The 23,832-nt window shown below is 36.1% G+C and overlaps 1 protein-coding gene across 6 annotated transcripts in view; it reads right to left on the bottom strand.

Moving 5' to 3' along the window:
- LOC149803278 (mismatch repair endonuclease PMS2-like) overlaps nt 1-23,832 on the bottom strand; it is a 163,936-nt gene that overhangs the window by 127,419 nt on the left and 12,685 nt on the right. For 5 of the 6 annotated variants that reach the window (XM_089952949.1, XM_089952950.1, XM_089952952.1 and 2 more), the window contains exons 2-7: nt 21,332-21,483; nt 14,744-14,830; nt 11,573-11,675; nt 9,455-9,557; nt 3,686-3,855; nt 3,120-3,198 (exon numbers count right to left, since the gene is read on the bottom strand). In XM_089952949.1, coding sequence (XP_089809075.1) covers nt 3,120-3,198; nt 3,686-3,855; nt 9,455-9,557; nt 11,573-11,675; nt 14,744-14,830; nt 21,332-21,483 — 694 coding nt within the window. The remainder of the gene's footprint in view (nt 1-3,119; nt 3,199-3,685; nt 3,856-9,454; nt 9,558-11,572; nt 11,676-14,743; nt 14,831-21,331; nt 21,484-23,832) is intronic. The other variant, XM_089952951.1, reaches the window with a different exon arrangement.

Below are 23,832 nucleotides of genomic sequence, written 5' to 3'. Positions count from 1 at the left end.
ACGTAGTCAACATTTTGGGTCTCCAGCCACCTTATGGCAATATCAAAATATTTGCTTCCTGTGCAGAGGGGTGGGGGTGCAACATCTGTGTTTGCATCACTTTCAACACTTGTGTTACTCCAGTTAGAATCGTCTTCTGCTGCAAATTTGTTCGCTATAGAAATAATTATAGTTTCATCTGACATGTATTCGGCTGTAGGACAATCATTGTCAGCACAAATCCACTCCTCCACCAAGAGAAACGCCCATCTCAGGACCATGAGTCTGTACTAATTTCTCCCAAACAGCCTCGGCATTAATGACATCGGTTTCACTGAAACATTTGAAGTCACTATCATCGTCGTTGTCTCTGTTACTGTTTTGCTTTACGTCAAAGGCAGCTCCAAGACCCTTAATCCAGCACCCGAGGTCTCTTGTAATCGATTTTTTTTTTTAATGCAACAAACACTTCCCCAAGTTGTTGATCAAAACAAAGCCGGCATGTACATGTAATTAGGTTCTCACAGAAGTACTCACGGGTTTCGATGTGACGGTCGATTGACTCTTTTCATGTTTTCAATGAACAGACTATGTTGTGATTATAATATTTACACTGAAACGGAATTAAAGGATTAGAACGTGACTTTCACACAGGAAGTCGTTTAATTGGTGTTTATTTCATTCTCTGTTGCCACCTGTTAACATTTACCAGAAGTTTTCATTGATCGCTATTTCACCTGACTGTTTATTTACAGTATAATGACAACTATTTATCCTAAAAACTTACATAATATATGATATCTTTAAACAGAGGTCTCGCTAGGATTTTAAAACTGGGTCTTTCTGCCTCTGAATTCAATCACTAAATATCAGTATATTTTCTCACTCGGCCGCCAAGTCAAAGCCTTTGAACTAGCCGCCTAGCTGTTGCATCACGTTCTTTTTTTTTTTAATGTACTCTTATGAAATAGCAACAGTACATCAAAGAGTCTTTCAGTCACTGAATTCTGTCATTGTAAATATCAGCACAGTAAACTGATCAACACATTTTCCCACAAAGCAGGTGGCTGAAACAGGACCGGCAAATCTTTGAAATATCCCGCGCACCTATTACATGCGTACGGAGGACTTCAGCCTCAGTGATTTTCAGCGTCCCAGATCAAAAATTGGCGTCCAAATACGCGTAATTAAGCGTTTTCGAGATCTCTGAAATTAATTCTTCTCTAGAGCTTGCAAATTGCAAAATATGGATTATTTTTTTACGGGCATTAATCACCATTTTCGATGATAAAACGAGCAATGTATCAAGGTTTAATTTATCAATTCTTATCGTATTTTTTTTCATGTTCAGCGTATTTTAAAGATATTTTAAATACATTTTGTCTGGAAAAAATCGGGAGCCAAGACGGACACCGCGTTATAAGCGGGATCGCGAGTTATCCGGGCGCGAGTTATCGAGGGAGCGGTGTAATGCACGACATCCAAGCTAACTTATGAACTTGCTTACCTCCTACTGCAGAACAACTCGATAACTGCCTGCATTCATTGCTTGACAAACATGCACCAGCTACCAAGTGCAGAGTATCAATTCAAATGTGTTCTCCATGGTATAGCAGTGTTAGGGACCAGCTTCGCACTCCTAAAAGAGACCGCCATAAAGCTGAGAGGCTTTGGCTTTCCACCAGACTCACTATTCATAAGCAAATCTATGAAGCCTCTAAGAAAAATGTCACAAATATAGTCCATGCAGTGAAATCAGCCCACTACACTACTAAGATCATGGAAAGTTCCAGCTGCAAAGAGCTCTTCGAGATTACTAACAAGCTAATGTCAAGGAACAAATCTACACCACTTCCAACTACCTTCTCTCCAGTCAACCTTCCGGACATGTTTGCAAATTTCTTCCGTGACAAGGTACAAACCGTTAGAGATAAGCTTGACACCACAATTTCAATTGACTCGTCGTCACCATACAGTTGGGATACAGAATTTGAGCGGCAACCATTAGCAGCATTCGGACCTGTCTCTATGGATTTCGTACGTACAATCATGATGAAGAGTGCACCAAAGTCATGTGAACTTGATCCAATTCCAACATCATTGCTGCCTGAGTGCTTAGATCCAGTATTGCCTTCACTAACTGATGTTATTAATACCTCTCTCTCATCCAGGGAATTCCCATCATTTTTCAAAACTGCCATTGTAAAACCTCTGCGCACATTAATGCGCACATAGCACGCCCAGCAACTTCTGAATTTCGTCGCAAGCTTGACATTAAGGCTACCTTTAAGTGGCAATGGATGAAGAACAAAGTGAAGTGACATCCCCTAGGTACTGAGGCACTAAGCTGGGTATCTGCAGTTAGTGCCTAATGCCACTATGTGGGTGAGGCTGATTCACGAGAGTATCTGTATACTTATACAACTATGAAGTGGGCACTACAACTAGATTAATAAAGAAAACTTACCTGTATGTATCCAACCAGAGTGGAAAATTCAGCAATATGATAAGTTTTCTATTTTTCACACCAACCTTCACATATTTCAATTCAGCTATAGTAATGTAAGGGGACAGCAAGAAGTGCAGGTACATGACAAGGAAGCCTAACTGAAGCAGAAATTCCTTTATCAAGGGGAGATTACTCTAACTGCCACCTAAGTGAGTAGATAACTTTTACATTTATATGTAATACAGTTTTAACCTGGGAGGGATAGATTTGAGAGGTAGTACTTTTTCTCCCCCCCTCCAATATAATAAAGTATTATGATCAGGTAATGTATTTAATGATGAAATTGTATCCTGGCAGAATCTCTTAATTTGTCGGTCAGTGTAATGAATCTGCTCCTGAAATATCATGCAAATGGGTTTAGCAGCAAGGAAAAGTGGAAGGTTAAAAAAATTTCAAAATCTATTCATTTCATTTCTTTTTTCTTCATTCTTTGTTATATATCTGTGCTTTCGTCTTTCAAAATGCAATTATGATTTAATTGGCATTGAATCTGCATTGTTTGCTTTTGTCCTTTATTAGCTCAGCACTCAATTTTCATTTTCACTAGAAGAACTATCTTTTTTAGGGTTTATAACTATAAACTAAAACTGGACCTCTGAAAATCATTTTATATGATGTATATATAATATACCTGCTTTGGTCCAAACAAATTTGAAATATTTTCTCTGACTGAAATATTCCCATTTGTTGAAAGCACAATAGTCTTCTTCCTGAAGAAAAGAAAAATTGTGTGCAGTAAAAACTTTAAAAGACACAGAAACAGTTAAAATTTTAAATAAAAGAATTTACATGGGACGTCCAACTTTAATTTATTCCCCTTGTTTTGATTGATAATTTCAATGGTTTTCACCAGTGATATAAGAAGTTAAAAAATACATTTAATTCTAGGATATTTGTTATTCTGTTCACTAAGTCAGCATTGTCATTGAATAAGTAATAGTACACTAAAACTTTTAGCTGCTAAATGTTATAAAAAAAATATGACTTTATTTACAAAGAACTTAACAAAGTCTCCTCCTTTCTCTTGACCCCTTTCCCATTTTCATTCATGCTTTTATGTAAAAAAAAATTAATTCTGAACAGAGAGTGCTAAATTAAAAATCAGTCATGTTTAAGTCACTGGTGGAAAAGTCTACTAAATATCAAGTTGCAACATGATAAAAGGTGATGAATGGTTGGAATTGCTTTTTATCTCACCCTTTCCCTGTCTGGTTGGTGCAAGACAGACGCACTCCAAGGCTGACAATGGCATATGCATTGAGGACCTGAGCCATCTTAGCAAACTCCTTCTTTAGGTTCCGATGAAACTCCTTGTGTCTCACAGGCAGAGTGTAGAACAAGTTCAGTACTGTGACTGTTGTTCCAATCTACAGAATTAAGAGTAAAAGAAACTTATTAACCAAGTAAATGTTTCATCCTGAAATGGTATCACAGTATAATTGTAATACAATAACATCCAGCTGGATCTGCTCCAACTCCCTGTGTCACACACGCATGGTGTAGAACAAGTTCTGATCAGCAACTATTTTTCCAATCAGTAAAATAAAGACAGTTGATGACTGCAATACAAAAAAACAATGTCAAATTGGAAGTCATAACATAAATTGGTGCACTATCAGTAACTTCTCCATGACTTTCACACACAATGATAATTCACCCTCAGGAATCATTTCAACAAATGTTGTGTGTGATAAATAACTTTCAAAATAGTTTTCTTCATTATTGGCATAGTGTCAGCAATTGTGTGTCATGACAATAGGGAATAATCGTATGCATTAGAACTAAATGTAATAACAGAGATAATACCACTGAATACAAGATGTTTTCCCCTGTGCAACTTTGCCAAGTGCTCATGGTAAAATGCTTTTGATAACCAGATAGTCAATGAAAGCTTCTCATGGCTCTGATTCTGGCAGCTGATCTAGAAAATATCATTACTCTGATTAGCTTCCTTATATATTTTCTCCACAATTTTCATAAAATCCAGTGCATTACGTTTGATCCACCACACTAACCTGGACATAAACATAGGTTGTTTTATTTTATGAAAATATATGCATTTCAATAAAATAATTGTAATGTGAAAGTGACCTTGTTTAGGCTTTAATACTGCTTTCTTCTGAATGTAAGTAACATTATTTACTGATAACAGAATTTCCAGGACAAATCAGAGAAAACATTTTAATAATTCTCTAATGGACTATAATGGGATGCAAAAACAGTGTCTGGCTCAACTAGTGTCATGATAACAAACAAACAAGAGCTAAATCATCAGACTGAGTTATTTAACATTAATGAAGGTAACAGGTTTCATTAGACTCACTGCAAATCATCTATGCATGATTTTTACATGCTTGCTCATTTTTAACAACGGGTTCAGGTTTTATGGGTATAATGCCATTTTTTCAGCACATGATAAGCTATATATGGTTGCCAATATAACTGGTGGAGGAAGAACTTTGGGAAAACTCTGCAAGAACCAATGACCCATGGGGAGCTATTGGCAAGTTTTCTCTCATGTCCACATTTGCTAAGCCTGAGACTCAAACCCATGTCAAATGTACAGCAGAAGTTATCACTGAGAATACAAGTACATAACTGACCAAATTGCATCATGTGATGCAGGGAATCAATATAGCTTTCAGCCTCTCAAGAGCAAAAGTAATTTTGCAAAGTCAAAGCAGGACTTCTTTAACGATTCCAATAATTCAAAATAATGCCTTGAGCTTCATACACCTCTCCCCTGATAACACACAACGGGGTACAAATACACAGAACGCACTATAAACAAGTGCATGAGACTGAGGTACCTTCAAAAAAAAAAAATCCATCCCTTCTGAACATTGAGCAAACTGCAGGAAGTGGGGGTAAATGTGCTGTTTCATGGCTGGTAATTCGTTTTATAATCACGTTGATAATACTTGTCAATAAAGTGCTTTTTATAATAAAGTTGTTTGTTATTCTGTATAAATTACATTTATTTTCAAGATGCCCAACATCTGAAAGATTATTAACATTATTCCATCCGGTTTCAAACAACAGGCACGTGTAAGAGAGAACATTTGTGTATTTAGTCATTGCTCTTTGTTGTTGTTGTTTAGTCTGGTTTCCTGCTTCATTAATGGCTATGAAATTTGTAGCAGAGAATCTAAAATACAAAGACTAGTCTAACTGCTGATACACAACAAGGATATTAAATCTTCTGATGGTTTTTATTTTCAGTATTAAAACAATTATTAGAATCCTGCTTGAGTTGTTCCATGCTTCATAGCTGCAAAGTTACAATTTTAGAACCTGTAGCTGCACTCAAACAAGCTTACAATATTATAAATGGATCTGGTCATGCAGCAGATTGGACAGCTACTAATACAAGGTCATGTTCTGTTGACCTTTTGATAAAGTGACCAAATTTAAATTTTAATATTTCTGTAAGTGAAAGACACCATTCAGTGCCCTCTGATACTAACACTAAAATCTCCTGCTGACACCGTAATACAGTAATAGTATTTCATCCAAGTGTTGAGTGTATATATGTGGATAGTCTACTGGATGTTACATTTTATTGGTGTATATTAGATCTCTGTATAATGAAGATGAATATTAAACAGATTAAGCATAATTGTGATGATCTTCAGAAAAAAAATATTGTCTGAAAGTAAGGTACATGATCAAGAAATCATGATGCAATTGTCAGGGTTTGAAACTTATAGTGGTCCAATACCTAAGACCGATTAGTTACAGACTGGTCATATGTATCCAGCATTGGCCCATGGGACCTTTAATATTTTTTTATTTGTTCTTATAAACGGGAAAAAAGTGCTTTTTAATCCATAAAACATCTGAAAAGAGTCATTTAAGTGAACAAGTCACTCAATAGCAGAAGACTGGCAGTATAAAACACTGCTGAAATTCTGTGAAATTTACACGCAATATATTGATCACCAGGTCTAAACTTGATCTTCATCAATCAAATGTTTGTCTGTTCTCAAACAGTGCTAAAAGTAAGCATCAATAGTACCATACGTTCTCGATGCTGTGAGTTTGTTCAAGTGTGGATTTGCTGCAGAAGGCATGAATCAACCACAGAGATTCTGTCTGCTACAAGACGTTGCACTGAAGGGCCTCAAGCATCCCAGGTCCAAAAAATGATGGAAATTATAATTAAAAAAAATATTTGAACTTTCTAGCATCAATGGAAGAAGTCCTGGCCATGGACTGAGTATGATGAAAAGAGATTGTTTATGTTTTGTTCAGCATACCCATAGTCAGCCAATCGTTCAAGTGCGATATTTAATGGCACATCCAATTTTATAATAGACCCATTTGATAGCACATACAACAAGTGAAGGGCATATTGCTTGCACCAGACTGGTTACTGCTAGTAAATAAAACATATCCCTCTCAATCATCAAGACCCTGATTGCCTCAGCATTTAAATATTTACAAAACTAAGTGCACAACAAGTTACTCACCAAGTCAGATGGACCAGAACTAGCTGATTTCTGTCCTGATGAGAATATTGCACACTGACTGCTTTCATCTGAGAAAACACAGTACATGACACATACACCTGATGTTGAGAATTTTTAGACTTGATCCTTAAGTTAACTACTGCCCTGAGATTCAAAGAGGATCGAAAACTATAAAAAGCATGATCAGTTGATTTTAACATTTAAAAATGTTAAGGTTAGTAAAATATTTATTTGACTGAATACAGCAGTTGCCTTAATTTTGATTCCACATTTAGTTAAGTACTATTTTAGTTTAAATTTGTGCACTGGTGCAAGTATCTGCATATCCAACTTTACTGCTGAACTGGTCTTTGGCTTATGTGGACCTGAGTAATCTGGAGTTTTACCGATCATGGATCAGCAAGTCAAAAACAATTTTCATGACCAATCAAAGACAAGTCATGAGTCAAAAAGGAAACATAACTCATTCATTTTTGCATGAAAATGATGCAAATCAGACAATGCTAAAAGTCTGCAGACCGAACGTTAACCCCCTCACATTCTAAATGAGTGCCCCGCCCAATGAGTTTGTCAAAAGGTAACCCCCTCACATATTCCAAATAAGTGCCCTGTCCATTAAGTTTGTCAAAAGGTAACCCCCTCACATATTCCAAATGAGTGTCCCACCCATTGAGTTTGTCAAAAGCTAACCCCCTTCACATATTCCAAATGAGTTACCCGCCCAATGAGTTTGTCAAAAGGTAACTCCCTCACATATTCCAAATGAGTGCACCGCCCACTGAGTTTGTCAAAAGGTAACCCCCTCAACATGGTTGCCATTTTGGCCACACTGGGTATCCGATTGGCACATTTTTATTTAGTACCATTATTTATGACATCATAAGAAGTCTTCTGGCAAACACTCAATGTTGATATGACTTTCCACCTAAGAAGAGTATTTGTACGATTTTCAAGATGACCACTGTGGTGGCTATATTGGACATCAGAGTGGCACATTTGTTTTATATATAAAAAACAATTAGACATGTGGAGATTGATGCAGATTCAAAGAAATTGGAAATGCTCCAAGTCCTCCAAATAGTCTTCATTATAGATCAATATGAAAATATGGACAGTACATCAATCTAAAAGCAAGATGAAACCATAAAAAAACTGATATCCAAATAGCAGAGGTGTATGCTACAAGTATTAAGAATTCTACACCAATCATGCAGAAATTGTGAAGCTCTTGGCAACTATGTTAGTTTTGAGCCATCTTCAACAGAATGTGAATGAGGGGTTTCAGTCTCACAAACAGATATGAAAAGAAACTGATACACTTCCAATGCTTATGAATATCAACTCTGTTGATCCATTTAGTTGTTGTGGGGTTTTTAACGCCATTTTTCAGCACACGATAGGCTATACATGGTGGCCAGTATTAATGGTGGAGGAAGAATCCGGGAAAACCCCAGAAAGAACCACCAACCCATCAGAAGCTACTGGCAAGCTTTCTCACATACCCACATTGGCTGAATCCAAGACTCGAACCGCCGCAGACAGAGGTGTGATCCATTTAGTAAAGTGGACATTAATTCAGCCATTGGACATCAACTAAAACATTAGGTGAAATGGAATCAAAATTTTATAAAAATAAAGAGATAAATGGTGTTTGAAAGCACTGTAAAGTGCTATATTTTTACAAAGTACTGCTCTTCCTAATTATAGTGTGACAGTTGGGACCCACAACGACTAGATGTGTTATGTACCAAACCATGTTATGTTGAGAACCGTGATATGAATAGAACCACGATATAATGAGAATAACCTGATATACTGAACTGTGGTACAGAATGTATTATCAAAATTTGCTTTTAAAAAGGAAATAAAGATATAAAACTAAATTTCACCTTGTTTTCTTTCAACTCATATTGTTATACACTGGAATGATTTTGGTCAAGCAGTTCATGGTAGTACCACACATATAAATGAGGCATGCTGAAAGAGGGGAGAGCTGTACTTGTTTAAATCAAAACTTTTATGAGCAAAATGTTAGATTTAGTGCAATTAAATTAAATTTAAATTTTCGAAAGGCACACAACTTTTTGTTTCTTAAGTACTCTATTTCGAGGCAAATAAATGTCAATTTAAAGCATTTTTATGTTTGTTGTAATTAAATAGTAAAACAACTTTCAAACTGTATCAATAAAATAACAAAAAATATGGAACCTTGGGGCAAGTAGAATCCGAGTCAGGGCAACTGATTTCTTTTATGTCACTTGCCCTGTGCCTGTGTCTGAAAAACATATTCACTGAGCACTGTCAAATTTCTTCTTGGTATCCCTAATATACAGCCTTATACCAAATTTAGTTAAATCCATTATGTCCTACAAAAGTAACTAAGCAGGAATAAAGTTAGCAGCCATTATGATTTGACATTACATGATGGGATGGATGAACATGGATAATACCATATGCCCCATCCACAGATATGGCTGGGGCATCAAAAATTTACCTGTCTAGCTTGAGGTGATCTGTTGATAATTTTCCCATGATTATCAAACTCCAGTCTTGTCCCAACCTGGTTATTGCTATGTCTGGTGACAATGACCATATCACTGAAACATAAAATTACAAGCACTTGATCATCCCTGTAAAATTTAACAAGCATTCACCTCTTCAAAAGTTCAAATCCTTTTTTCCTTTGAACTGATTGCATCTCTAGTTCAAAATGGAAATCTACTGCAAAGATGCTCTTGGCAAAAGCATGTCAAGGAGGGATTCTGGACTGACAGCTGAAGGGGCAGTTCCTGTGCCACTTGTTTTTGAACTTCCTCAAGTCAGCCCCAAAACATGAGCAATGAGCAAAAAGGGACAGAGTGCAGGGCTGCAACATGCTGCTCCTTGAGTGACAACGGCTGCAAAAGAAAGTCCCTTCAAACCAGATCTAAACTGCTGGTAGCAGATTGACCATTTGCCATAGTGTGGTGAGCTGCCATATTTATCACCTTGAAGATGCAGCTAATGGCATCCAAAGCATGTTCATTTCCTGCCTTACCGCCAAGCAATAAATGGCCAGGGATGCCAAGTTGAGAAGAGATGAAACTGAAAACACATTCCTAACCAGTTTTTAATGGCAGTCAAAATTTGTCTATGTTATAAAAAGATGGCACGGACATATAAACAGCCAAAAGATCCTTATCTATTGCAGGAACTTCTGTGTGATAATTATTGGTATAATTATTGGTATGTGTCCCATATCAGTTTGGTCAAAAAGTGGCTGGTAGCTGACTGGCTTAGAAAGAGGTCTTGCTGTAGAAAGGTGTCCAGAAATTCAGAATAGTAAAAAATTGTGGAAGAAATCGAAATGAGTGATGTTAATCTACCTCTTTGGGCATCCATGGAAGCTCTCATTTTGTAGGCTTTGTTCACCATTAAAGGATTACAGTTGACAGGTGACAGTATTCTATAAATCTCTTTGATCACAGCTTGGGGTTGGGGTCAGAGTTCTCAAATATGTCCAAGTCCAAGAGAACTTCTGGAGCATTATACTTTGAGTCCAAGGATAGTACATACCACATGGTAGTGATAATGCTGTATCTTCAGCTCCTGTTAGATATGACCTGCCTATGGGAATGAGAAAGCAAGGCAGTCTAAGAGAACTGCAAATTGTTCTTGGTTGTTGGTGGACTGAAACTGTGAGGGATAGTCTGGTGTGGTCCACTGAATCTCTGTGGTCAGCTGGGTTAGTCATGTTGCCATATAAGTAGAGCAATATTCACACTAGTTTCACATGCTAAGGGTGAACATGCATGAAATTACATGGGAACTGGCAGTATTTTCTTCATGGAGCATTGTAAGTCAATTAATCGGCACAATTTACCTGGCAGACATAAGCTAAAATCAGAAGGATGGAAGTCCCAAGGCCCTATATGTGCAGTTTTTTTTTGTCACTGAATTCTGGATGTCCTTGAGAAGAAGTCAAGCATATAATATGCTGGGAAACCTGTTAATGGAATTCCAGGTAAAGCATCCCTAAAAAAGATGTGTCCTTTGCTTATTTGCAAAGTAAAATAATATGAAGTCTCTAATTCAGAAAACAAACCAGACATGCACACATACCTGGTAAATATGATATACTGTGTACCAATCATATGAGCATACCTACTAACCAGGGAACATGTTATCCTATTTACCAGTCACCTACTAACCAAAAAAGTGATATCCTTTTAACCAGTTATCTACTAACCAAAAAAGTGATATCTTTTTTTACCAGTTATCTACTAACCAAAAAAGTCATATCCTTTTAACCAGGTATCTACTAACCAAAAAAGTGATATCCTTTTTACCAGTTATCTACTAACCAAAAAAGTGATATCTTTTTTACCAGTTATCTACTAACCAAAAAAAATGATATCTTTTTTACCAGTTATCTACTAACCAAAAAAGTGATATCTTTTTTACCAGTTATCTACTAACCAGACATGATAACCTGAGTTTACTTCTTAAAATAACTGAAAGAGTAATTCAAATTTAAAACTTGAGATAAGCACATCTGAAGTCTAATGCAACAGAGTATTTCTAAATGAAAAACTTAAATTACAAAGTGCATTTGATTAATTACAAAGCTTACCCTAAAGCACACAAGGAGCTGAGAGCCTCACCACGAAAACCAAATGTTTCCACATTTATCAAGTCTGAAAATTCTTGAAGTTTGGAAGTATGATGCTTCAAAGCTGGAAAAGGGAGGGCAAAGAATGTAATTGGGTATTAATAGCTCTATATTAATCAAATTTGAAATATAAGAATAAAGACATCTGAATAAAAAGGAAGAAGAAAAAATCAAAGCTTGTATATACAGAATTTTTCCAATAATAATCCCATAAGATCCATTTTGTAAAAGTGATCAAAGTTAGGAGCAGGTTCATCATCAGACACTGTAAAAAAAAATTAAGTTGCCACAACTTTGTAGCAATTATAAAATTATAATAAATAGAAGCCTAAACAAATTTTACCAATGCTGAAATCAACAGCTTACTGCAACTAGTTCTCTAATGCTACTCAGTGCCCTGTCCCAAAATGAGATCCCATACATACCTTTTTTTTTATTTTTTACAAATGTCACCTACTATACCAAACCATATCTTGATTAAATACAACATCTGAGTTAACTTGCATTTGATGGCACATGTTACAACTGCTTGTTTCTAGAGAAATGATGAATGCATATCTTTTCATCATAACAGACTGATAAACAGTGCAATCATCAATAAGGATCACATAAGCAGAGTTCTCAACAATAAAAGTCCAAGCTCCCAGTACATGACTCTCAACTTTCATCAAGGATGAAGTGTAATAGACACTATTAATGCATGATATCGATTTTTTCACAACACTTTTTAGTAGTCATTGAAGTATTAATTTTTAGATTAATCCGTCAACTTATTCCACAAGTTTACTAACCATACATGATAATTACTATTATATTTACATCAATCATTCATTTTTGTATGTATATCTATATTTTTTGTATCTCTTGCCAACCCTAACAAGACTGTCTCAATAAGGCCATTCATTTTTTTTATATAGTATGCTTGATGTCAAATATAGGTAATCTGACTATTTCTTTTTGTTTTTCTGTATTAATAGTTGTTGATATAGGTGTTTACACCCTTAAAAGAAAATTATTAATAAAATTTGTTTATCAGTTTGGGGTTGTTTCCCACTGGACAGGTAGGTCAGGTGGTTTCTTTGAAGAATTGAGTTATTTCCCACTGGATGGGTTAGGTCACATAAATAGGTATTAGACTGATTGGTAAGATCTGTAACATGTGGTATATAGTCATAATATACTCTTGAAGATGCATATAGGGTGAGAACTGAGCCATCAGATTCATTCCTATTTTGGGATTCTTATTTTGGATTTTTGTTTCATATATTAAAATCAGTCTGCAGATGTGTTTGATGTTGTGTTTAGATAATCTGAGAGGAGACATTTGTTAAGATTATTCATTGGAATTACAGAGAGCTCATTGGACTGGAACATTATTCTGGGACTATTGTCAATTATTCAAAGAAACTCTGGACAATGCCATTGTGACACATTCATTTAAGGATATGAAATCATTTGGAACATTTGATTCTTTTGGTCATTAATAGAACTTTTAAGATTATTTTGATTTCAATTCTTAATAATGTAAGTTCCTCATTTTCATTTCGTAATTTTGACAATTAAATTATTTGTTAAGTTTTACAAAACTTGTTGCTTTTGCTTATTTCTGTTAGTTTAAGACCACAGAGTCATGACATATCTGTACTGTTTCTTTGTTTGAATTATGACTGATTAAATGATTTGATCTATAAATATATAATACCTGTGAACCTGGCCCAGTTTAACTAAATATCTATTTAAAAAAATCTTCCAAAAATTTAGATTTTCAAATACTTTGCCATCTATTTTGCATTCAGCAATAAAATTTGCATTTTGAATTAAGATGTTATAAAGAATAAAATTTAAGTAATATAAACTTATTATAAAAATGTCTGAAGAAAACTGCAGAAATACCTCATAGTTTCTTTACATTCAATATTAGAAATATTCCCAGTTTTACAAAGTCTGAACAAATTTTTTTTTATCCTTTCCATTCCCGTTGACTCTTTAAATCAATATATTAATGGAAGTATTTTAAGTAGGATTGGGTAAAATCTAACTTTAGGAAAACTGAGGAAAAAAAATGACTTAATGTGCTGCTTGGGTCCTGTCTCATATTTCAGCTTGTCACGCTTTCTGGCCCTACTTCATTATGGTCAGCAGAGGATTTGGTCCTGACTTTTCAGCTTTATTGCCAAAACATTTCAACACATTTGTAGAACTGTACCATTTCCTATCTTATATCCTATAGTTTGGTGCATTCTGTCAAGGGCATAGTAAACATTATCTTTCATATTAGGTCCTAAAATATGATCACAAATGTATTCCCAGGTTTCTTTTATTTGGCAATTCACCAAAATTTGACATTTTGATTGTTGCTGTACTCCTTCGCTGTAGCACATAGTAAGACTTCTGCTTCCTGTCAGCACGGGTTTTGCACATGGCGCATGCACCTTGTACAATGCAAAATGCCCACAGGATCAAGATAAGGTGCAGACTAAAAGCCTTATTTGGTTTCAACAGAAAGAAATTTATATGCCAGATCACTGAAAAATGTATTTATGACACAGGGTTTCAGTCAGGTCAGTAAGTAAAAGCCAAACCAATCATGTTGTAAGTTTTATCTGGCATGAATTTACTTAAATTTATCTGGTGTACCAATTATTTATGGTTGCTAAAAACCAAAAATTTAAAAATCAAACAATGATCCCTCAGCATCCTCTTCCACAATCCATGAATTCAAGTACCATATCTACTCACTTATAAGCTGAGTCCAACTGCAGGCTGCATGGACCCAGAGCAGCTTGCAGATATGGGTCTATGCAGTTTGTCAGGAGTAATTAAGAGAACAAGCAACATAGTTCCTGCTTTGCAAATGCATTATGTGGTAGCAGATCCATGTCCATGTTGTCTGAAGCTGAACTCAACTTATAACTGACTACATATGGTACCAACAAAACAAACAATTGTCTGCAGAATCTAAATATTTTTTATTCACAAAAATAAATAAATTCACAAAAAGATGGTATGGGGAATATCATTATTAAGTTAAACTCTTAAACTATGTTCTTAAATTAATCTACTTATTCAAAGACAATAATCTCCATAATTTTTACAAAAAAAAGAATTATTCTTTTATAAAATATACATTACTCAATCCTTCAAAGTTCTCCTCTTCCACTCCTGACCCATTATCACTGACTTCAATCATCTCACTTCCATACTCCTTCAACTTCACATCTAAAAATAAAACAAAACAAATGCTCAAATAATTACATAATCATCATCATCATCATCATCATTCTTATCATCATCACAATGCCTTCATCAAAGTATTCAGTAAGACTAAAATAAATGCTGACTGGGAAACAAGTGTTGTCATTAAACAAAGTGTGCAATCAAATTATTAGTAAAAGTAACTATACTGGTTTCCATCTTTGCAGTAGGAAAAATGACTTTCTGGAATTGAGTCACTTAAATGTAATAACTCTGAAATACCATACATACTCATATATAAGTAAAGTCCAACTGTAAATGATATAGACCCTGATCTGCCATCACATAATTTCCGTCAGATCAAGGTCTATGTTGTTGGTTCTGATTACTCCTAACAAACTGTATCATCCCACTTTCACTTGCAACTATATCACAAACTAATTTGCTGTGTTTACAAAGGAAGTGAGCTTGTTAGGTGATCGACTGGTTATAGTCTAGTACCTTCAAAACACATTTCATACACTTTGTGAGAGAAGCCAAAAAAGTGTTAGCTATGGTTATCTTGATTGTTACTGGTAGTAATAGGAATAGATTGCTGCTTTGAACAGAACCAAGTGAGGTATTTTATCAGCATGTTGGAAACAATGTCACTGTCAATTTAGAGTTTAGAAATCAATAAATATTTATGAGACTTCCATCTGAAAAGCAAATTTTTTAATAAATTATGTTTCTCCTGGAATCAGGCATGATTTTGGTATTCCCCACAAAAAGCTGAAAATTTGAAAGGAGGGTTTGGGTGTCCTCCCCCAAGGGGGTCTTGCGGGGCAGCACCAAAAATGCATTTTACAATAATAAAAAAACTGCTCCTGGTGCAACTTATAATAATATATAACAAAATAATCATTTGAAAAACCAATAAACTTACCAAAAATGTTCAACTCGACTTGAATAATTTCACAATATTTATTGTGATATGAATTTGTTCTCCAATACTATTGGTGCTTAAGTTATTTCATCTGCATGTCAGTGTTCACATCGTAATTCAAGTCACAAAAATTCGTCAATTTTTGCAGCAAATATATTATACTTCTCTCTTTTCATAACAAATCTGTAAAATACCCAAGTACATCAACTATATACAAGTAATCCCATAATTCACCTGTTGATATTCCAGTTTGCAGTTTTGGAAAAGATTTGTTTAGCCTTCCTTTTTGACTGACTTTTTTGGCTCAATGTGCAATCATTTCATTTCCTTCTCAATGACAGCTTTTTTTCCTTTCAAGCTGGTGTTTGTATTGGCAACATGCAGTGCGCATATTCTGACAGAGAGCTACATCTCTTCTCTCGTGCAAGAAATCTTTCTTCTTATAGTAATTAACTGCACTTTTTCCAGATGCCTTCTGAGCTTTAATTTTTCTGTATGCAGCTTCTTTTGTAGTAGTCCTACATGTAAAACCTTGATGCTGATATTTATGTTGTGGGCATCAAGGTCTTACAGCCTAATTAACGGCGCTGTGTAGCGTGTTTTGATGTCGACTAACATCATTACGAAAGTCAAATTTCAGGAATATTTCACACAACTGACAACTAAAATAATGACGCTTTTCTACAAAGTAAAGTCATAATGTTTTAGTTAGACTTTACTTACTCTGATGTCTTTTCTTAAATAAATTCAAATTCTCACAAAAGAAATGGACATGTTTTCAAATTTCGTTGGCCTACATTTCAGATGGCTGGAAAGTGATGAAAGCCGGGAATGCCGAAACAAATAAAAATATATTATGCCTATTGGAACTGTAAGCAATGGTTCATTTCATTCAAGAAATATATCCCCAACATGAATCTACTTGAACTTACTTCGGCATACCTCGACTACCGTCACATTGCAAGCAATTCAAATGTATGTCAACGGAATGTGAAAATGCATCCATTTGCTAGTATCATATTTTTATTTCGCCAGGATAAAGACAGCACAGTAAGTATATTAATTACACATAAATTAGTGGAAGAGTGTTGATATAGGGTGCCAAGTGTGTGGGATGTTCCTGAAACTTTGATTACTCATTCCGATATCAATGACATCAGAACACGCTATACAAGGCCTATATTTGGATAGTAAGACAGAGCACATAAACAAAAACAACATGTGCTATGTCTTACATTGCAGGACTACTTTATATCTGTAGGTGCCGTTCCAAAATCTTCCAACTGCGATTGACGTAGAGCAGAGGTCACAAAATGCCAGTCCTCTTGCGTTCAGTTTTCTTATAAACTGACCAACTAAATTTCCATTGAATTTTCACTCCAGCCATTCCCATTTCCATATGTTTTTTTAAACCTTTATCTAAACTTCTTGTGTCATGGTCTCTCTCAACAACTTGGGAAGCCATTTTTTTTGCTGCAAGCACGTTTCTTCTTTCCACTGCCATCCATTTCCATTACACAAAGATTCATTAGATGAATTTAAACTTTTGACCAATCAGCATACTCTTTACAAGAGTTGTGGGTTAACTAATATATGGAACGAATACGTTACAAAGGTCGTTGCGGAATGGGACTGAACAGACCATATTTTAAAACCGGATCGGAAATGATAAAAAAAAAAACGGACTATATCAAGACAAATTGGATTCAAGTCAAGAGAAAAGCAGAATTCCGCTATAAAATGGAGAAAAATCATGTCTGTGGAATACCTACCTGAACACATCGACTTTAGGAATATAAGCCCTACTACCTCTCGAATCCAGTGCTCACAAAGACAAAAATTTGTCTTCTCTTTCTATACTACATAGACAAAGTGCAATAACTCTTGCCTATTAACTCCCTTTGCCACCTACAAGCAGCAATATTTTTAAGCTGAACAGAACATCATGTAATGGGATGCTTGTACTGCGGGGAGAATATGAGGTACTAAAGTAATGTGATTGGGAAAGTATTCAAGGTGAAACAATTTACTAACAAATTTGCTTGCTCCTTCTAGTAGATTTCCTGATCACATTAACTTTAGGAGATGAGGTAATAGCTGGATAGAATGTTGAGCATCCAACTTATACCACAGGTAACCTATGAGACTGGATTCACCTGATGAAGGTCAACCCACTCTTCTAATTGCCAGCAGCACAACTGGAGGTGAGGTAATGTGGCTTATGTCATGAAAGAAGAAATAATATGATCTTTTTACTGTGTAAAGTTTCCCTTTGTAAGCCTTTAAAGTGGAGGGTCTTCTAGCTCGTGCAATTCTTTCCCTGACTGAACGGTTGAACTGTTTCTGCTGCAATGCTGTCTGGACAAGAACTAAGTGTGAAGGAGAAGACGGTGCAGGATAGGATGGAATACATGAGTTTGAGGCTGTTTGAGAAGATTTGGCCTGGTCAGAATCTTCCTTGGCAGATCTATCACTAGACCAAGAAGATTGTTGATCCAGAATTCATCCCATTAGAGGGACAACCAGAATCATTTTGCCCTTCTGGTCCCTCAATTTCTGTATAATTATAGGAACCAAGATCATTGGGAGGGTAGACAAAGGGACACAGACCCTCCCAACTGAGAAAGAGCATTGACATACCAGTGGTTATAAAAAGATCAATCATAAGATGCCCCCATAGCTGACAAATCTGAGGAAAGATCAATAGATGGAAGGACCACTCTGTATGTATAATCTGTTTCTGCTTACAAAGAATCAGTCAAGACACAGAGTCTGCAGGGAATATGTCTGATCTGGATATAGGTATTGCATTGTGTGCAGCGGAATGCCCAAACCAGAATGTAGAGTTGGGGTAATTTGCTACCACCCTGTTTGAGGGGGTACATCACCACTGCCAAATTCGTCTGATATGTTCAGCACTATCTTGTTCTGAGGATGGTCACTCCAAAAATGAAAGGCTTTGATGATAGCCTTCATCTCCAAGAGACTGATGTTGAGACCTGTGTCCTCTGGACCCCACTGGTCACTGACAGAATCTAAGTTCGGTATCAGATGGGTTCCTGAACCACAGTTGCTAGCCTCTGTACACATGGAAACATCCAGGTGTGGCTGTTCAAGAGGTATTCCTGTCATGAGCCAACCCAGGTCGTGCCACAGGTCCAGGAATGATACTATGCCACTTGTTACACTGATCCTGTATTCAAGTGGCATGAATGAAGGATGCCGTTGAGACAGCAAGATCATCTGTAAAGGGAGCCTGTAGTGACAACCCGGAGGGACAAGATCCACTGCAGCATAAAACAACTTGAGAAGTTGCAGAAACTCCCTGACTGTGATCCATTTTGTATTGGAAATGATAATGCAAGGAGGATTCAGACCACCCAAAGGTGGGGAAGATGTACCAGGTTGAGGTGGGTGAGAAAATCCATACCCAGAGAGATGGACAAAGATGATACTTCACAAATGATCAGAAAACCTAGATGATGTACAAGGGAAATGAGATCATTCTTTCATTTGACTAGAATGGAACCAATCATGTTTCTGGATGATGTCATAAAATTACTCTGCCATGTAAATAGATGAAGTCATACAGAACAGCAATATAATACAGTAGAGTAGTTTTATAAAGGCCTATGACTTATGTTCAAGACGGGAAAAAAAAAATATGCAAAATTGATAACAATTTCCTCAGTACGTAAACTGTAGGAATTTCAAAAAGGCTGGACATGAACATGAAAATATAGAAGTCAGATCAAAACAGATGGTAAATTCATTTGAATGAATGGAAAGGAGGACTGATTTTACCATCTCTATCTTGTATGCCATTGGTCATCCAAACCAACAATGGCTTGAAGGAAAATTACAGAGATTGTGGATTCCGAACAATCTCCACTGCCCTCTTCTAGATGAATGTCTGGAACTGTAGCTACAAACCTGTCTGATTTTCCAGTGCTCAAAGGTCAATACTCTTGGTCCTTGGATTTCCCATGTTATTCCCTGTTTCTTGCAGTTTTCCTTAGAACTGTAGACCATTTATTAACTGGCACACATGCTGCATTTAGCTGATGATGTACTCATTGTATGTGCAAGACACAAAGCATGAAAATTCTCACTGGCTTTGCATTCTTGCATTTAGCATACTTAGCCATCATAGCTGATTCTGAGATGACAAAGTATAAGGAGAAAAAAAAAGAAATGCATAGTTAACTATTTAAAATGTCTGAGACACCCAATGTACAATAAACAGTGTGTGCAAATGTGAACTTCAAGACATCCTAATACAATGTTGCATTGTAGAACCATGCAGTCAGAGAATGCAGAAACTAAGACTGCATAGGTGAAAATGAATTCACATAATTATGGTCCCAAAATTTTTAAACAAATAATGCATACTACATGTAGGAAAATCATTAATGCATCCAAAAATAACTAAATCCTCAATGGATGGAATGAACATAGCACAAATATTCACTTGATTTCAGGAGGTGAAGTGAACCATGTCTGTCAGTTCACCAGTGAAAGCTTTAAACTAGTGCCACCTTTAGGTAGCAAGGAAGGTAATGGGCAAGAGTTATTACCCTTTGCCTATATATTACAGACATGAGTCAAATTTTTGTTTTTGGGATGGCTGGATACAGGAAGTAGTAGGGCTTATATTCTGTGATTGGAAAACATATTCGAAGAAGAAACCCTAACAAATCATGAGGGGTAAATTTTACATTTTTTGCGTTAACATGCTAGCCACTGTCTGTGTTAAATAGGTGCCCATCCAAGTGAGGTCATTTTTAACAGGAAATCACTGCTGCAACAGGATTCAGGTTTTAAATAATGAGAGGATCCTGGCTGGGTGAAGGAGTGTTAAAGAGGGGGACCACTGTATAAAGTTAAAGTAACTTGACATATCAAGTAACTTTTCAAGTAAATGTGACCATAATCTTTCTCTCCAACAAATGGTTGGGCTGAGCTCCATTTCCAATCTTCCAAGACAAATTCATACCTAGAGCCACATTTCAAACGACAGTTTCAGTTATTGGGAAGGCCATTTGCCAAAGCACCATTTGCGCATTTCCATGAATATATGCATATACAAAATGAACTATTCTGCACAGTGTAGCACATCCCAATTTACTTATTTGATGTTTTCTTTTCCAACCATTTGCTCAAAAATCACCAAGAAGTTTATTTCACTTTGTTGAATATTGCACTTTTTACCTCAATATACCAGAAGAACCATGTGTTGCTGTAAGATGTCCAACCACTGGTTGGACAAGCAAATGCTGTGTTTCAAGTTTACTTTTTGGGGGGGGGGTTGTTTTACCAATATATGAAATGCCAAATCTGGTAAATTATTGATTCAGCATAGTTAATCAATGAAACAGTTTTCTTCAGTTACACTCATTTCACTAAGCCTGCACTTGTTCAAGATTTTCCACCATGGATGGTAGAATTTCCATGCAAGTGAATACAATTTTCTAAGGCAGGACATGATGGTAACTTGACAAGGTTTTGTCGTAAAATGATAATCTCCTCTGCACATTCCAGCAACTGGGTAAAACCTTCACTTGTATTAAAAAATCAGGTCACAAACTGCATTTCCTCACCAATATTTGTGGCCCCTGCATCAATACTATTTTCTACTAGTTCCTTTACAGCTGTGGCTAGGGCCAAGACAACCTGCCCCGAACAGATTCTGTGGACTGATGTCTTGTCAATGGCCTTAATGGAACTGGCTTTGGGGTGGTGAGCCACAGGTCTGAAATTAAAGGGCAGAGTTGATCTGTATTTATTATGAGAGCAATCTAGTACATTGCTATGATTGATAACATATGAACAGAACACACACACCTACTCACACTCAGACAGAAATAGCTAGAGCAACTTTTCCAAACAGCAACTCATGAAGTTATTTGTTCTAACCTAAATACCAATAAATATATGATTTTTTCTTCAAACCATGACTTTTTATCATATATAAAATTTGGTCACAATGGGCTTGAAAAAGTCACTGTAATTTGAGTTTCTATATCATGGATATTTTACCCCTATGCTGTAAATTTAGAAAAGAGAGATAGAAAAGAGAGACAAAGAAGAGAGAAAAAGAGAGACAGAAAGGAGAGAAAGAAAGAAGAGACATGGTTTCTGTATAGACAAGGTAATTACTGAGTTTCATGAATCCAGCCATTTAGGAGATATTGTCTCAGACAGACAGACAGACAGTGGCTAGCACAATATCTTTGATGTTTTTAGAAAATGAATGGCACACAAATTACTATGCCATACAGTACAACCATTGTTTTCCTTTTTCAATGAGTAAGAGGTTTCTCATGCAATGGAATAAACAGTCTTTGCTTTAAGGTCAATCTGCAATGGTTTCCAAGTTTTGTGTGATTCAATTGTAGATGATTATTTGAGCATTGCCTCTCTGAAAATTGTGTCTGATGATCCCAGAATCATGGGTGTGATACCAGCCCAAGTCAGATGTCTGTTTGTGGGAAAGGCACTAAGGTCTCATTTCCTTGGCAGGATCACATATACTCAGTGTGGACATGAGATATAATTGCTTAAATTTATCAAAACAAACAAAATATTCCAATTTTTGAATCGTCTGAAATAACACTCAGTGGGCATTCTGATGAAAGATGTGTGAAAATTTGCTCAGATTTGGCTGAGCTTAATTCATCAGTACCTTTCATAGTTCCCATATATTTTCCTTTCATTGCAGTACCTGTGTGATGTCATTCTGGTCAGTCATGAAAGCCTTACTAAATATGTTGAAAGAGATGTTAGAAAAGACACAAACAACCAACCAACCAACCAAAAACTGAATGGTAACAGATGGCAATGAATTTGGATTATGACCTGACTGAACAATGTTTGAATAGGTTTTTGAGAACAAACCACTTCAAAAAATGTTACAAACTGAACTTGCACTGATTTGTGGGAATGCACATTTATGATTAATGCAGATCTGAAAATTTCAAGTAACCATTCCTTTTTTTATATTTGAGAAAACTACAATTTCACTACTGGTAAGATCAATAATTGTCTTATAACTACTCGTAGAAAAAATTACCTGATACCAACCAACTGCCTGTCAGGACATTCAAACTCTATGTCCTATAGCATGACAGGTATGACAATAGGTACTACAAGTTTTGCTTCCATCCTTGCACCATCATTCACTGAACTCCCTATCACTAGATATCTCCTGTATTCCAGAACTGGACCAGCAATTTCAACCAGTCAATTAGCCAAAATGAACCTGTATCACCCTAAATTTCAAGCACCTGTTTATCATCTGTGACTAAAATTACACTGAGATTGGTATCCAAGACCTTTATGAAACTACATCTGTTTTTACTAAGGATCCAAGCCTATGCTTGAACTTGAGATGAAAGGACCATAAAAGAATAGTACCCTACCTAGACCCTATTTACATGACTCTTTAAGTACCATTCAACCGGTCAAGTGCATTAATATATTTCCCTCATTTTTCTACATCTGTTATGAAATCTAGCATTAGTTACAAGATCAGATGCACCATGAGAATCTTTCTTATGTTAGAAACTAACACAGACAAAACATACCTTATATGCCCATCTCTTGTATAACAGTCCTCGATGTGGGAACTAGTGGGGCATGGGTGACTGAGATTACTGACCCCATTGGTGTTAGTTCAAGATATGCATAAGTTGACCCATTGTCTCAATGACCCAGATCATTCATCAACTTATGCATATCTTGAACTAACATTAATGTGCTGAAAACATTTCAATTTAGATTTACCATGATCATGAGCTATGACTTCAGACCATAACGTCTATACAGTAGGTTTCTTCATTACCCTAAGCCATCCATAAAGTTTAGTTGAGAAAATTATTCTAAAATAAACGATATTCTGCAAAACCCAGTTTTCTTTCAGTAACAATGAGTTTCAGCTTTGACCTTTTGACCCCACAATCAACAGACTTCTTCCACACCTTAACAGCAAGCTCTCCAAATACACTGGTGGAGGTGCATGATCGACAACTCGTACACAAAAACAATTTTACTTCTTTCAATCACATTGAGCTTGACCTTTTGGCCCAAAATCAATTGGCTT

Source organism: Sinohyriopsis cumingii, chromosome 3 (assembly GCF_028554795.1).
Source record: "Sinohyriopsis cumingii isolate HCF-2022 chromosome 3, ASM2855479v2, whole genome shotgun sequence".
Taxonomy (NCBI): Eukaryota; Metazoa; Mollusca; class Bivalvia; order Unionida; family Unionidae; genus Sinohyriopsis; species Sinohyriopsis cumingii.
Note: the sequence above shows the minus strand (reverse complement) of the source record. Positions and strands in the feature narration are given on the sequence as shown.